Source organism: Sus scrofa, chromosome 7 (genome assembly GCF_054392235.1).
Source record: "Sus scrofa isolate SSC_HxYL_T2T_F1_AM1 chromosome 7, Sscrofa_HxYL_maternal_Yorkshire_Landrace_v2.0, whole genome shotgun sequence".
Lineage (NCBI taxonomy): Eukaryota > Metazoa > Chordata > Mammalia > Artiodactyla > Suidae > Sus > Sus scrofa.
Window position 1 is genome coordinate 99545291 of NC_139389.1, and position 16333 is coordinate 99561623.

The window sequence follows — 16333 nt, forward strand, 5'->3', positions numbered from 1 at the left end:
AACATTCTTTTTGCATCCAATCTATCAATGATTGTATAACCATTTTTTCCCTGTAAAATGTCCATACTGAGAGTATTCGAATTAGTTCCTAAGAGGTCTTTTCCTTCGCATTAGGATTATACTAGGACTTTGACCTATGCTCATAACGATACCTGTTAAGCTTTCTTTTTAAAACTGAGGTCAGTTTTGGAGTTTTAAAAAAAATTCCTTCAGAAACATTCAGACAGAAAACAGTGACCTGTAAAGGAACAACAATAGACTTCAGACTGGTGTAACACTAGATGCTGAAGACAACATATCTGAAGGAAAATGTCATGACTCCGAATTCCGACACGTGTGTCCTTCCAGGGCACAGACAGCAGAGAGATGTTTTCAGGTACACACAGACTCAGAAAAATGCCCACACTCCTTTCCTGGAAAAGTGACTTCTAGTTGCATTTCAGCTCCGTGAGAGTTGAGTGAAGATACACTCTTAAGCAGCGAAGTTGTCATTTATGAAGAACTGGCAGTGAGTGATAAAACCATTTAATCTCAGAATTAAGTCAAAATAACTAATTGTAGTTCTAAATATTGTCAACTTAAAAAATGCACAACAGAGGAATTGTGAGTTGAGTCTGTTCAGTCTCGCACTGAGGACTCTAGGCTGAGAGACAGCCTCTCTGACAGTTCAGACAAACTTATTCTGAGGAGGTCAGGGAAGAGCCAGTTATATATCTGTGAATTTAGGCTAAGGGATATAGGCAGTCAAGATCCCGGTGAAGGTTACTGCTGGTCACAGCATCGGATATCTCAGTTAATGATTTTGGTGCTTTTCTAGGTGTGGGAAGATGGGGGGATCATTGAAATTCTTCCTAAGATACACATTTGAACTATCTAAGGGGTCCGTATATCCAATGATGGAATGCTACATCCTGAATTCCTTTCAGGGTGTACTTGCAGGTCACCCTGAAGGAATTGTGACTTCATGTGGCTTCATGACTTGATCCTTGTAGAACTGGAATGGCAGGCAACATTCTTTGTTTACTCCAAGAGTATATTAACTCTGGTCACTGAATCACTGAAGGTTGGATGATAGGGGCAAAGGCCACATGTATAAAATGACAAGGGAGAAGCATGAGGGGCACAAAAGTTCTGGGGAAGCAACTAATGCATTTCAGTGCAAATAACCCATAGAAAAATCAAATTCGCCTCACTGGCCTTTTCTAGCTCTCTTGAACTTCAAATTAGCCCTGGCAACACGGAGACCTCCATGTAAAGGACGCCTGAAGCTAAGAGTTTGGTTGTGTTCCTTGAGCCCGAGGGGAGCTTCCAGCAACAGTATCACCGTGCCCAGGACGGGAGATAATCTGTTCCTGGGACCAGCTTCTTTCTCCACGGTTGTCCTGTTTAGAGGAGCATTGGTTACCTTTGGTGTCAAGGAACCTACCATTTTTCCTCCTGTGTTTTGGGAGAAACCAAACTTCAGCCTTGAAAAGGATAAATGTCAACCACTGAAACATGGGGAAATATTTGTAAAATACAATTTTAGAAATGATTACAGTGAGAAACTGTGTCCGTGATTAAAGAAACAGAGAGCAGACTATGTCAGAGGATCTGGCTTCTGTGTGCTTTTTTTACTCTCTGCCTCTAAGCATCAGGCTGCCCTTTGCCTGGCGTAGGTGTCTGTCCTGTGTGAGTGAGGACGAGATCCACCCTCACTGATTTCTCTCCCCTGTGAGGCTCGGTCTCGGAACTTTCCAGTGCCCCAGAGGTGGGTGAGGGTGCAGGGTGGCCATCAGAGCTGTGGTGTTTTTTTCTTGCCTGCTGACAGTTCCTCAGCCCTCTGTGCCCTGTTGTCCGGGTGCATTGGCTCAGCTGCAGGCAGAAATTCCACATGTTCTATAGCACCCTATAGCACCCTTGCTTAGTTTCCAAGGCAGATGCTGGTGTCCCCTACTTTTTCTTTTCTTTTGGCTTTTTAGGTGGGAATTAGGAGTGCTTTGGATTACTGGAGGGATTGGTAATAACCTCCTGCTGTCTCGACTTTCTCCTTATTCTCCTGTAAAAGTTCTCTGTAACAGGAGTCTCATGATGAAACATTCCTTTTATCAAAACTAAAATTTGAGAAGCTCTTCCATACACCTTGTCTTTCCCTAATCATCTGATTTGCATGTCTTTATTATTCTAGGTTGGCAACAGAGATGATTCTAATCTTTATATAAATGTGAAACTGAAGGCTGCTAAAGAGGTAAAGCCCAGAACAGCGGTACCAACACCCCCACCTCCACCCCCACCCCTCCCCCTCCCCAGGTCCTGTCTGTCACCCCGTGCCCTTGGTGCTCCTCCCACAAAAACTTTTGTCGCCCACAGCAGACTTTAGTTTATCTATTTTGCAAGTTAGAAATGGATGACAGCGCTTTGGCGTCTGGTTTACCCTGGAATTTTTTTCCTCTTCTTCTCTCTCTCTTTTTTAAAATTATAGTTGATGTACAATGTCGGGCTCATTTCTGCTGTACAGCATAGTGAGTCTGTCATACATACATATATATTTCATTTTCTCATGCTATCTTCCATCACATTTTGTCCCAAGAGATTGAATATGGTGCTCTGTGCTGTACAGTAGGACCTCATCGCTTATCCACTCTAAATGTAGTGGTTTGTACCCACTAACCCCAAACTCCCTGTCCATCCCACTCCCGCCCCGCTCCCCCTTAGCAACCACAAACCTGTTCTCTATGTCTGTGAGTCCATTTCTTTTCTGTAGATAGGTTCATCTGTGCCATATTTCAGATTCCACATAGAAGTGATATCATATGGTAGTCTTTCTGACTTCACTTCGTGTCAGAATCTCTAGTTGCATGTTGCATCTGGAATGTTTTCTAATCAGTGATCTGCTTGTTTCTCAAGAACAGGAAGAGTGGGCATGAAACTGCTTAAGTGCAGTGGTGACAGTTAACAAGTAGATGATGGATGGATCAAAATGAGAGACTCTCTCCTCAGGACATATGAGGGTGAAATGAAACCTACCACTGCCTGGTTGTTGCAGTCACATCTATAGAAGAAAGGGGTCCATGTCTCATGTCCTCTTGTCATGTACCTGTTTTAAATGTTCTTTCTTGCAGATTGGAATCAAAGCCATGCACATTAAGTTACCACGAACGGCCACTGAATCTGAGGTGAGCTCTTAGGGATCGGCTGTTAAGGCAGCTAAGATGCTTTCCTCTCTGGCTTTGGTTTAGTGGAACTTTAGGGACTGATACATTTCAGCACACAAAGGACCTCCAGGTAATTCTTTCTTCACAGACTCAGCTTCTAAAAAATCTTTGAAATATCCACAGAGTAAGTAATGGGGCAGTCCTAGGTATGAACGTTTGGTACCCATGGTGCGATTGCCACATCGTTTGCTTCCCAGGTCACCAGCAAGGTTCATTAGAAACTGATCCTTGGCTTGTAGTTATCTGCATTTTAGAAATGAAATGTATGTTTTATTTATATGATGTTTCGAGGATGGGCATAACAGATTATCGGTGAGTAAAGTCAGAACTTGGTTGCCTGTAGGTAGGGAATTACTGTGAGGGGGCAGGAGAGAAAAAGAATTTTCTGAGGTCAGGGCAGTGTTCTACATCTGCTCTGTCCGGCAGGATAGCCACTAGCTCGATGTGGCCATTTAATTTCAATGAAACAATATTTAAAATTCAGTTCCTCAGTTGAGCTAGCCACATTTCAAGTATTTCAGTAGCCACTATTATATTGTAAGGTGTAAGTTATAGAACATTTCTGTCATCACAGAAATCTTGATTTGGAGGGTGGTAACGTGGATTTTACTATTACAGTAATAGGTTATTAAAGTTCTTAGCTCTTTTATTTGAGGAATTTCTTTTTTCTTTTTTCTTTTTTTTTTTTTTTTTTTTTGCTTTTTTTAGGACTGCACCCTTGGCATATGGAGGTTCCCAGGCTAGGGGTCTAATCTGAGCTACAGCTGCTGCCCTACACCACAGTCACAGCCATGCCAGATCTGAGCCGTATCTGTGACCTTCACCACAGCTCACGGCAGCCCCAGATCCTTGACCCACCGAGCGAGGCCAGGGATCAAACCTGCAACCTCATGGTTCCTAGTCGGATTCATTAACCGCTGAGCCACGATGGGACCTCCTATTTGAGGGATTTCTTAACCAGACACCTGAAGATCCCATTCTATGTTAGAATTGATCTTGGGATCCAAGGCGAGATACATTCTGAGAAGATTACAATTAGGCTCTCAGGTGGACATGGGACAGCCTGACTTTGTCTTGTAAAGTGTTTCTCTACCCTTTTGATTTCTCTGTGGTTGATAAATTGTACACGGTATTATTTTTAGGTGTTAAAGTGCATTACATCTTTAAACGAAGACCTCACTGTACATGGGTTCATACTGCAGCTGCCTTTAGATTCAGAGAATCCTATTAACGCAGAGGCACTGATCAATGCTATTGCACCCGAAAAGGATGTGGACGGGTGAGTGTGGCTGGGCTTTCTGTACCACATGCATGATTCCGATGATAATCTGTTTCTATTTTGGGAACACATTTTACTTCTAAAGAGTAAAAACACTTCTCACTTTCCTTGTTTTAGATTGACTAGCATCAATGCTGGGAAACTTGCTAGAGGTGACCTAAATGACTGCTTCATCCCTTGTACACCCAAAGGATGCTTGGAACTCATCAAGCAGACAGGTAAAAACCACCTGACCAAAAAAAAAAAGCACCATTTCATGGGGCCTGGTCTTGACCTTTGAGGGTATAGGGGAGGTACTCTCTGGTCCCTAAGTAAGTGGGCTTGATTGCCACAAGGACCAGTCTAGCAGGGGCCTCAGTTCTCTCAACAGCCCTATGAAGTAGGTACTCTTATTGTTTAAAAGCTGAGAAGACAGTCTCAGAGAGATTGAGTAATTTGTCCAAGAGGCAGCCGAGCCAAGATTTGAACTCAGAGTTATTTGAGTTCAAAGCAATTTATTTTGAGTGAAATAATGACCTATGTGGTAATAAGGATTCAGATGGTCTGTAAGGGTACAGAGTGAAAAGTCCCCACCCCAGAATGGACACTGAGTCACCACCGTAGTTCTAGGACTGGACAGACACCTGGAAATGGATCTCTCTCTCTTTTTTTTTTTTTTTTGTCTTTTTAGGGCTGCATCGCAGCATATGGAGGTTCCCAGGCTAGGAGTCGAATTGGTGCTGTAGCTGCTAACCTATACACCATAGTCGCAGCAGTGCAGGATCCAATCTGTGTCTGCAACCTACACCACAGCTCATGGCAACGTCAGATCCTTAACCCACTGATCAAGGCCAGGGATCAAACCCGGGTCCTCATGGATACTACTTGGGTTCATTTCTGCTGAGCCATGATGGGAACGCCTTCATTTCATCATGAATACTTTTTAGCCGAGGGTTTTTTTAAACGAGGATGTGCACCGTGTTTAAAGGAAGTGGATCATGGCCATCATTAACAAATCAATAAATCATGCCGGAGAGGGTGTGGAGAAAAAGGAACCCTCCTACGCTGTTGGTGGGACTGTAAATTGATACAGCCACTGTGGAAAACAGTATGGAGGTACCTCAGAAAACTAAATATAGAACTACCATATGTCCCAGCAATCCCACTCTTGGGCATATAGCCAGACAAAACTTTCATTGAGAAAGATACATGCACGCCTATGTTCTTTGTAGCACTATTCACAGTAGCAAGACATGGAAACAAATGTCCAACAGCAGATGAATGGATTTGGGAGATGTATATACACACAATGGAATACTACTCAGCCATAAAAAAGAATAAAATAATGCCATTTGCAACATGGATAGAACTAGAGACTTTCATACTAAGTAGAGTAAGGAAAAGAAAAATACCATATGATTTCATTTATATCTGGAATCTAATATATAGCACAAAGGAACCTTTCCACAGAAAAGAAACTCATGGACTTGGAGAACACACTTATGGTTGCCAAGGGGGACGGGGAGGGAGTGGGATGAGCTGGGAGTTTGGGTTAGTAAATGCAAACTGTTGCCTTTAGAATTGGTAAGCAGTGAGATCCTGCTGTATAGCACAGGGAACTATATATCTAGTCACTTGTGATGGAACATGATGGAAGATAATGTGAGAAAAAGAATATATATATATTTATGTATGACTGGGTCACTTTGCTGTACAGTAGAAATTGACAGAACACTGTAAATCAACTATAATGGAAAAAATAAAAATCATTAAGAAAAAGAAAAAAAAAACGAAACCAAAAAAAAAAAAAAGGAAGTGGATCAGAAATTTCAAGTGGAAAGTGTTGGCTAACCTAAGTGCAGATTTTCTGTGGCTGGCGAGCAAAGGTCAAGCTCAAAGCCTTGGGACAGTTATTATTGGTCAGTCCTGCCACTTAAGTTTGTACTCTACCCCATGTTTAGCACACAGTGTGTTACAACCTGGTAGAAACAGCTCTCATGAGCCACAGCAGCAGCTGTAGGCTTCCCACTTCCTCTCGACCATAGTGAAGCTAACGTTTGCTCTAAGGCAGCTTCAGATCCTTTACTGAACCCTCAAAAGTATAGTAAAATATTTTCTAAACACTTAACACTTTGAGGGATTTAATTCATGGTGTTAGCATTATAGAACTTATTTTTTTTTTGGATGGAGTTCATGTTACACAAAAAGCACAATTTTATTTATTTATTTGCTTTTTAGGGCTGTACCCGTGGCATATGGAGGTTCCCTGGCTAGGGGTCAAATCAGAGCTACAGCTGCCAGCCTATGCCACAGCCACAGCCACAGCCACGCTGGATCCTTAATCCACTGAGCGAGTCCAGGGATCGAACCCACAACCTCATGGTTCCTAGTTGGATTCATTTCTGCAGAGCCACGACGGGAACTCCAGAAGCACAATTTACACACAAACTGCCTTAAGCAAGAGTCTCCTTCAGCAGAGCTCTCAGGACCTTATCTCTGCTCCCCTCTTTGTGGTGGCTCGTTCTCATCCCTGACAGTCATGGGATGGACTTTGTGGGCCAGAGGATGCACTCCGGTCATGCGTCCACCTTTGGGTGCTCACCCACACCATCTCCACTCAGTAGACTAGGTCAGTCCTTAAAAGGATGTTGGGATGGTGCCAGAAGAATGGGTGCCAAGTAAACAAAAAGAAAGCTTTCTCCTACCATTAAAATTCTCCTTTTCACTTCCCTGCAGATAACCCTGTGGCTCAGGCCCTAAGCCAAAAGAGAAATTTGGATGAGGAACTAAATTACGGACATGAATCTAGTTTTCCTCCCTTCCCTCCACCCTATTACGGCTCCCTGTTGGTTGTCTTTCTCCCATGTAATTTAATCTGCTGTCCTCTTCCATAAGGCTGTTTAGGTATATGTCAGGGTTTCTTTTTGCTTTGAGTGTGGGTTTTCTTCCCACTCTCATGACTCAATGAATGGATCTTGGCTTAAGCTCCTCTCAAAAACCCACAGCAAGAAGGACACATGTCCTTGTGTCCTAATTTGTAGCTGAAACCCTGAGTTGCCAAACAAGGAGCAGTTTTAGGACTGATGCTAAGAACCTGTTCCTGTGCACTTGTTCTAAGTTTTCCCATTTAGATGGCATGTGAAGGCGGGCAGCGTCCCACAGTTCTCTGATGCACGCTGGCTCTTCTTTCAGGGGTGCAGATTGCCGGGAGGCAGGCTGTGGTGATCGGGCGCAGTAAAATAGTGGGTGCCCCGATGCATGACTTGCTTCTGTGGAACCATGCCACAGTGACCACCTGCCACTCCAAGACTGCCAATCTAAACGAGGAGGTAAGGGGTCCAGAGTGGGGTGGAAGGTGTTTGTGTGTGTTGTGCGCACGTACCTGAGCCCAAGAGTGCATGTGTGCATGCATGCAGGTTCCCATGTGTGGTGGGGATTCTCCATCATGAAAATAGCTAACGTTTAAGTGCCAGAACTGCCCTATACTTTACCGTATCATCTAATTTAACCCCATCCCGATTCTGTGATTCTTCTCTATTTTACAAGAAGAAGAAACAAATTCAAATTTTTTTATTTTTAAATGTTTTTTTGCTTTTTTTTTTTTTTTTTCGGGCCACAGGTGTGGCATATGGAAATTCCCTGGCTAGGGGTCGAATCGGAGTCGCAACTGTCGGTCTGTGCCACAGCAATACCAGATCCAAGCAGCATCTGTGACCTACACCACAGCTCATGGCAACACTGGGTTGTTAACCCACTAAGCAAGGCCAGTGATCAAACCTGCATCCCCATGGATACGAGTCAGGTTCATTTCTGCTGAGCCGTAATAGGAACTCCAAATTCAAATTTAAAACGTGCCCAAGTTGATACAGATTTTGTTCTGACTTTAGGCTTTCTCCATTAGTCCATCTCATGGTAGATGGGGATAAGCAGTATAGGAACTGGCATTGACTCCTAGCAGCCAGATCCCAAATACATGACAGCAGTGGCCTCAGAGGGGGAAATAGACAATGGTCTTGTGACATCAGTCCCAGGCTGTTTGTGATCCCTGCATCAGATTCCTGAGTCCAGGCACTGTCACATGGACACATCCCGTTGACAGCTCAGTCTCTTAAATGAGGGGAGAGGCCTGGCTGCTCTTTAGTCCTCCCCAAGCAATGACAGGCGGTAGTCCCCACATTTTAGGGGAGATAGAGCAGTCTCCAGATGTCCTATAATTCAGGGACTTCGTCGCAGCCCTTGGCTCCAAGCCTCTGCTCCTACCCTCCTGTGTAGGTTCTCATCATGTTGCCCATTCAGGAAAATATCTAGATTTTAACATGTGTAGGAATGAGCACAGTATACAGAGAGCTGTCAGAGACAATGTGTGGCCTGCTTAAGAGAACTAATGACAATGAGAATTTCTTTCTTTCCTTTTTTTTTTTTTTTTTTGCTTTCTAGGGCTGCACCCATGGCATATGGAAGTTCACAGGCTAGGGTCAAATTGGAGCTACAGCCTCTGGCCTCCACCACAGCCACAGCATCATGGGATCTGAACCATATCTGCGACCTATACCACAGCTCACGGCAACGCCGGATTCTTAACCCACTGATGGAGGCCAAACCTGCAATCTCATGGATCCTAGTTGGGTTCGTTAACCACTGAACCACAAAGGGAACTCCTGACAATGAGAATTTCATACAAAGCTTGGGGCTGTCCTTTCCACTTTCTAGATCTTTTTTTTTGTTTTATGTTTCACTGGCTCAGTTTCTGAAGTCAGGGCCCTCTTTCCCTAGGTAAATAAAGGTGACATTGTGGTGGTTGCAGCTGGTAAGCCCGAAATGGTGAAAGGGGAGTGGATCAAGCCAGGAGCGGTAGTCATTGACTGTGGCATCAATTGTGTCCCAGGTGAGTGTTGCTGGAGGAGGCAGGTGGTTCCTGGGACTGGGCAGAGGAAGATGAAGGCCCCACTGGGAACCCCTTGTCCCATTTTGGGATTGAAGTACTAAGGTTCAGAGCCATCAGCGCACCCATGGGTGCCTGCACTGGATGGCACGGTCACCCCTCACAGGCAGAGCCTGTGGTTTTGGCCAGTGCGCTGTGCTGTCCCCAGATGACTTTGTCCGAGGAGAGGATGGGAGGAGGGTAAGGGGAGAGTTCCTTTGTGGTGTAGCGGGTTAAGGATCTGGAGTTATTACTACAGGGGCTCAGGTCCCTGTGGTGGTGCAGGTTTGATTCCTGGCCCAGGAACTTCCACATGCTGAGGGTGTAGCCAAAAAAAAAAAAACACACACACCATAGTGTGGTCTTTGCAAGGTGCTGTGACTCCAGGAGAGGAACTCATCTGCAAGAGCCCTCCAGTTAGGGCTTTGCAGTGACAACTGCTGAGTGTCCCCCTCTGCTGGATGCACTGCTGGGAATTTCTCCCTGGTCTCCCTGCTGCCAGCAGGTTCCCATTTAGACCCTCCCGTGTGCTCTTGCCCCATTTACGGGTCTTGATGTGGACCCGTGAGCCTCTTTCTCCCACGTTACTTGTCAGACTCCTTAGCCCCGTAGTAATTCCAGCCGCCTCTGCGGCCCTTTTTCTCACCTGCGCTTTGTGCATACCTCTCTTAAATTGCTGTGAAATGGACCACTTGCCCTTGCCTGCACAAGCCCCATTTGTCCTTTGCAGCTCCTTTGCCTGCATCTTTAGTGGAGTAGGTTGTTTCATCATGCAGTTTTCAAACATAAAATCTGAAAGGACAATTCAGTGAATATTTATGGATTTAGAAAAGAAATAGTCTTTAATCAGGCGGCCATTTCGTCATCAGGCATCACCTCAGGTCTTGGCCCACACTGTTGAGTAAAGTTCAGCTCTGATTTTTACTTTCAGTGTCTTCCTCCCCACTTCCTCTCTGTCTGACATGTCCATTCTTTCTTTTAAACCTTGTCTGATTTCTCTTCAGTAAGAAATGATCTCCCTTTCTTTGAAAATCCTTCTCAGTTTCCCTTTGAGGCTCAGTGGTAATGAACCCAACTATATCCATGAGGTTGCGGGTTCAATCCCTGGCCTTGCTCAGTGGTGAAGGATCTGGCGTTGCGATGAGCTGTGGTGTAGGTCACAGATGCGGCTCAGATCCCAAGTCACTGTGGCTGTGGTGTAGGCCAGCAGCTGCAGGTCCAATTCTACCCCTAGCCTGGGAACTTCCATATGCCGCAGGTGCAGCCCTAAAAAGACCAAAAAGAAAAAGAAAAGAAAGAAAGAAAAAATCCTTCTCTTCCCCACTCTCCCTCCCACAGAACTTGATGTTTCTCTTGTTGTCTGTGTCTGATGCTTGGTGTCCTATGCTTGTTCTCCACGAGTCTGCCCGTGGAGAGCAGTGGTCTCTGCAGTGCCATGTCCAGCTTGTACCTTCTGCCTGCTGGCACTCATCTCGGTTGGATTGTTGAAGGGAGTCATAGCTTCTTTTTTCTCCTTTCCATCTCAAGTTTGAAATACAGACACGAAGCTGCCAGGAACATTAGTCACTGTCAAGCCTTCACCGTTTTTAACCTCCCTCCCACTCGACCATGCTTTCAAGACAGTAGCTCATAATTGATCACTCGTTTTCTTGTAGTTTAATTTTCTGATGGGTGATAAAGAAATCGCTCTCCTGCAACTCCTCGCTTTCATATTTGCAATGTGACATTCAAGCTCATTCGGTTTAAAACCTTGCATCTTCTGTATCATATTTCTGAGTTCGGCATTTTCTTTTTTTTGGACTGGATTTGAGAGATGGAAGAAGAAGCTGGGTGGGGCTCTTGAGTCTTGCAGACAGTCATGAAATGTTGACTTACATATGACACTCACCCATGCTCTTCACATGTATTTCTCACGTAGATGGTACAATACAGATAAGGTCAAAGCAGTTTCTTCCGTCCTGGTCAGCTGAACTCTTCCTGATTCTGGGCCTGTAGGTGAATAAGTATCCATAAGGCTGGATGCTGTTGTTCCCCGAGGACAGCAGAATCACTGTCTTACAGACCCGTGGGTGAGCTGGGGGACCTAAAGACTGCGCTTTGCACATGTTCATCTTTGAGGCTCCATGTTCCACAGCTGGGCCTCTTCTTGATTCATATTTTGAGTATTTAAATTGTTTGCATGCCCCATTCAGTGATAACATCTTAAGTCTTTTTTCCAAATTAAGGATGAATTAAGGTGTGTAGCATTATTTATTTTTAAGGTATTTTTTTTGTTGAATTTAAGCATTTTTTTTTAAAGCATTGAAAAGTTTTTTAAGTTCAAGTGCAGAGGGGAAGGTTTTGGCCAGAGAAATGTGAACTTGTTCTTCCTGCTTGGCTTACCTAAAGCTACTGTAAGAAAGGTGGAATTAATAGTTCAGTGCTTTATTTGGTTTGTTTTTTTGTTTTTTGTTTGTCTTTTTGCTCTTTCTTGGGCCGCTCCCGCGGCGGAGGTTCCCAGGCTAGGGGTTGAATCGGAGCCGTGGCCACCGGCCTACACCAGAGCCACAGCAACGCAGGATCCGAGCCGCGTCTGCAACCTATACCACAGCTCATGGCAACGCCGGATCGTTAACCCACTGAGCAAGGGCAGGGACCGAACCCGCAACCTCATGGTTCCTAGTCGGATTCGTTAACCACTGCGCCACGACGGGAACTCCCAGTGCTTTATTTGGAAGGATTGTGAAAGGGGGGAACAGATTCCCCACCTATCCCCCCAATCCAGGCTCAGTCTGTCCAGCTTAGTGGCTTCTATATTGGACTCTTGTTATTGGGATCCCCTCATTACACGTGAAGGACTCAGGGCTCAGCTGGATCTTTAGTAGTTTTGCACTAACAGTTTCTGATGCAAGAGGACTGTTAGGGCTGAGGTAGATACATATTTGTTGGTTGCTGAGCCTTGTGCTTAGAGTGAGATGTGGTCACTTTTCTGTCAACCACATCACACTGTCCATGAAACCCTGTATGTACATCAGAGAATACTCAGGTCAGCAGTTTGGTTAAGGAGCAGAGCTGGCTCAGCCAGTGCAGCATGAAGTTGTGCAGTAATTGACGTGTCTCCTGTATATGGAGAGACACAGGGAGAAAGTGACTAACATTCATAAATAGAAGGAAGTGCAGGGGTATTTTTAGCTGACTTTGGGGCAGCCGTCAGCTGTCTTTCCTTGGCATTTTGAAACAGTCTTAGTGGCTGAGAGGGAATGTTCTGCCATAGGCATAACTTGCTGCTCTGTAATCTAGGAACCTGAAACCATCCCAAGGACTTGTGTTCCCCACCTCCTTAGAGTATATGTAGAAAATACCTTACGTGTCTCGGATGGGAAGAGCAAACCCTTATGTTTGGAGAATGCTTTTGCAGTCTCTAGAAACATGTGGTTTGTCACTCAGTTCTCAGCAAGCTTGTGAAATAGGGTTCATCCTTCTTTGCACTTTTGGGCTTCTGATCAAGGAGCCCAGGGAGGGCTGAAGACTCGCAGTTAGTGGAAGAGCTGATCCTAGGAGCCTAGGTTGCCTAAGTTTGGCTTTTTTTTTTTTTTTTTTGGCTGAACCTTGAGACTTCCTCTCTTGGTTGTGGCAGTCTGATCAGAGGTGAAATGGCTAAAATCCTACCAGATCCTGAGCTGGAAGCCAAAGAGCCACAAGGTCTGGTCCTGTTCCCAGCCCCTCCCAGAAACACACTGAAGCCAAGTGTAGAATGTACTTGGCGTGAGTGAGCAATGGTGCATCATAGGGTTTTGTTCTCCTGAATAGCTATTCTTTGCTGGTAAGATTTGTAGTTGTTCTTGTATCCTTTGAAGGGAAGTGTAATTATATTCTTTGCCGTTTGCATACATTTAAGTAGTTGCTTGTCTTTGGAATTAGATGTTGAATTGTTCTTCCAGCTCATGCCTGGAGCTTACAAAATGCTGACAGTTGCTGTAGAAACGGTATCCAGCAGCTGTGATATAGTTGGAGCTTTGTGCACCCAAAAATTCCTTTGAAGGCCTTGGCAAATTAATTTTAAAAGGTGCTCATTAAATATTGGATAGTTGATTTTAAGAATAAAAGGCAGCTGGTATTTTATTTGCCACCTGACAGATGACAAAAGGATTCTCCTGGTTCTGAAAAACCACTTAAGCATCTTGTGGAATTTTGCAGGTAAAATAAGTTTCTCCTGAATAAATAACAAACACCTGTCATCCCATAGCTGTAAAGTAGGCACTCGAGCCAGATGGGACTACTTACCCTAAACTTAACTTCATTTTGGGGAACAAGCTATCATAATTGTCATAACCTAGAAATAAACACCGGGATTGCAGTTCTGAGGCTGTGCTTTGATTTTTTTTTTCCCCCTTGACCAGATGATACAAAACCAAGTGGGAAAAGAATTGTGGGAGACGTGGCATACAGCGAGGCCAAGGAGAGGGCGGGCTTCATCACTCCTGTTCCTGGTGGCGTTGGGCCCATGACCGTGGCGATGCTAATGCAGGTGCGTGTGAATGGAAGTTTCTATAATAGTTCTTTGAAACTAATAGAATTCCAGGTACTGTGTTTCCCCAAGTAGAAATATCATAGAACCCACTCAGAATCTAAGTAAGGATGTGAATCTTTTGAGGAAAAAAAAGGAAATGGAAGACCAGAGAAGTAGAATCAGTCATATTAGAATCAGGAAAGTAGGGACAGCACAACTCTGATTTACTCTGGAATGTGATAACTTCAGGGAGGAAAAGTACAAACACCCTGGCTTCCCTCAGTCTGTTTTGGATTTTTTTTTTTTTTAGATCCGCACCCACTGTGTAAGGAAGTCCCCAGGCTAGGGGTCAAATTGGAGCTGCAGCTGCTGGTGTACTCCACAGCCACTGCAACACAAGATCTGAGCTGCATCTGAAACCTACCTCAGGGCTCTGGGCAATGCCAGATCCTTAATCCAGGAGCGGAGCCAGGGACCGAACCCACATCCTCATAGATACTAGTTGGGTTCATTTCCTCTGAGCCACAGTGGGAACTCCTTCTTGCCCTTTTTAGCGCACACCGGCTGGTGGGGGAGAGGCAGGCAGCCCAGGGCGTAGACGCTACCTGAAGACGCTGGCCTAGAATTGAAGCATGTTAATAGGGGATCAAGAGTTGTTCATTTTGTGATTGAACTTAAGTGACTGGGATTAGGCATTTAGGTGGAGGTTAAAAATCATCACCTTGTCTCAGTTCCACTTATGTCATTTTTGTTTAGAGCACAGTGGAGAGTGCAGAGCATTTCCTGGAGAAATTTAGGCCAGGAAAGTGGATCATTCAATATAACAAACTTAACCTCAAGACACCTGTGCCAAGGTAAAACAAAATTTTACTGGTTTCAAACTGGATTGTGGAGTTTTAGCTGATGGATGCCATGGTTACGTGTATGCCCCCTCTGAAGGCACCATCAGTGGTTGGGGTGGGGCATTACTAGGATGGGATTAATTAAATTCACTGAATAAAGAGTGATACTATTTTTTATATTTCTTCTAAGTGACATTGATATATCACGGTCTTGCAAGCCAAAGCCCATTGGTAACCTGGCTCGAGAAATTGGTCTGCTCTCTGAAGAGGTAGAATTATATGGTGAAACCAAGGCCAAGGTCCTGCTGTCGTCCCTGGAACGCCTGAAGCACCAGCCTGACGGGAAATATGTAGTGGTGACTGGGTATGGTTTTTGTTCATTTGCCAATTGAATCTTAATCCTGATTATCATTATACCAGGGGTGCATTTGCACTTAGCATGTAAATTCCTTTCATTTGGTTTTGGCATTTTCGCATGTATTTTATCAAATTTGATCCTTACAACAATGCTAGGAGTTATGAGTAGGTTGTAACCCTGCAGAAATGAGAAGATTTGTCAAGGTTATTCATCTAGTAGGTGGAGGAATTTGGGTCTAAAAACCTGATCATCAGATGGAATTGCCTTTTTTTTTTTTTTTTTTTTTTAAACCCGTAGTCATTAATTCTGTAGATCTGTTGAGCAGTCTTTTTTTTTTGCCTCGACTGTGTTGCATATGAAAGATAGTTTTTGAGGCTAAACTGAGAAATTAAAATGGTAACAGTTTCTCTTACAAAGTAAAGTATATTTTCCCCTAACAATCAGAAGAGCTAAAGTGCAGAAGTCTTTAATTTAAAACTGAGAAGTTACAGCTAAGACTCTTGCAAAAGATCCCCTTGATTTTTCATCTTTCTGAGTATTCAGATTAAGAGTCGTCTAGGATCCGTTAGATTCGACTTAGTGATACACATAAATTTAATTCACAAACTTTTATTTGTTTTTTGGGTTTTTTTGTCTTTTGAGGTCCACTCTCGCAGCATATGGAGGTTCCCAGGCTAGGGGTCGAATCAGAGCTACAGCCACTGGCCTAGGCCATGGCCACGGACACAGGCACACAGGATCCAAGCCTCGTCTGCGACCTACACCACAACTCGCAGCAATGCCAGATCCTGAATCCACTGAACAAGGCCTGGGATCAATCGAACCCGTGTTCTCATGGATACCAGTCAGATTTGTTTCTGCTGAGTCACGACGGGAACTCCTAATTCACATAAACTTAATGTTCGTCTTTTGCGCTCTTCTTGAAGCATAACTCCAACTCCCCTGGGAGAGGGGAAAAGCACAACCACGATTGGGTTGGTGCAGGCCCTTGGCGCCCATCTCCATCAGAACGTCTTCGCGTGTGTGCGACAGCCTTCCCAGGGCCCCACCTTTGGAATAAAAGGTATTAGTGGGACCAGACCTGGGGCCACCTCCCTCTCCTTCATTCTTTCTGGCGCACTTGGCCCATGAGTGTCTGGGGGGGTCTTCAACTTATTTAGACACCAGGAACATCTTTGTCGCGTCCCCTGTCGAGGTGCTTCTGGTGAAGGCTTTCCTTGGATCACCCCAAACCCTACTGTCACCCTCTGACACTGCACTGGGATTCCCTG

The 16333-nt window shown here is 44.6% G+C and overlaps 1 protein-coding gene across 1 annotated transcript in view; it reads left to right on the forward strand.

Moving 5' to 3' along the window:
* The window catches only part of MTHFD1 (methylenetetrahydrofolate dehydrogenase, cyclohydrolase and formyltetrahydrofolate synthetase 1), a 62459-nt gene that overhangs the window by 18995 nt on the left and 27131 nt on the right, over positions 1-16333 (forward strand). Inside the window, exons 3-12 of the mRNA XM_001924329.6 lie at positions 2168-2227; positions 3102-3155; positions 4337-4473; positions 4591-4691; positions 7645-7781; positions 9226-9337; positions 13753-13880; positions 14619-14716; positions 14895-15068; positions 15989-16125. Of these exons, the coding sequence (XP_001924364.3) occupies positions 2168-2227; positions 3102-3155; positions 4337-4473; positions 4591-4691; positions 7645-7781; positions 9226-9337; positions 13753-13880; positions 14619-14716; positions 14895-15068; positions 15989-16125 (1138 nt within the window). The remainder of the gene's footprint in view (positions 1-2167; positions 2228-3101; positions 3156-4336; positions 4474-4590; positions 4692-7644; positions 7782-9225; positions 9338-13752; positions 13881-14618; positions 14717-14894; positions 15069-15988; positions 16126-16333) is intronic.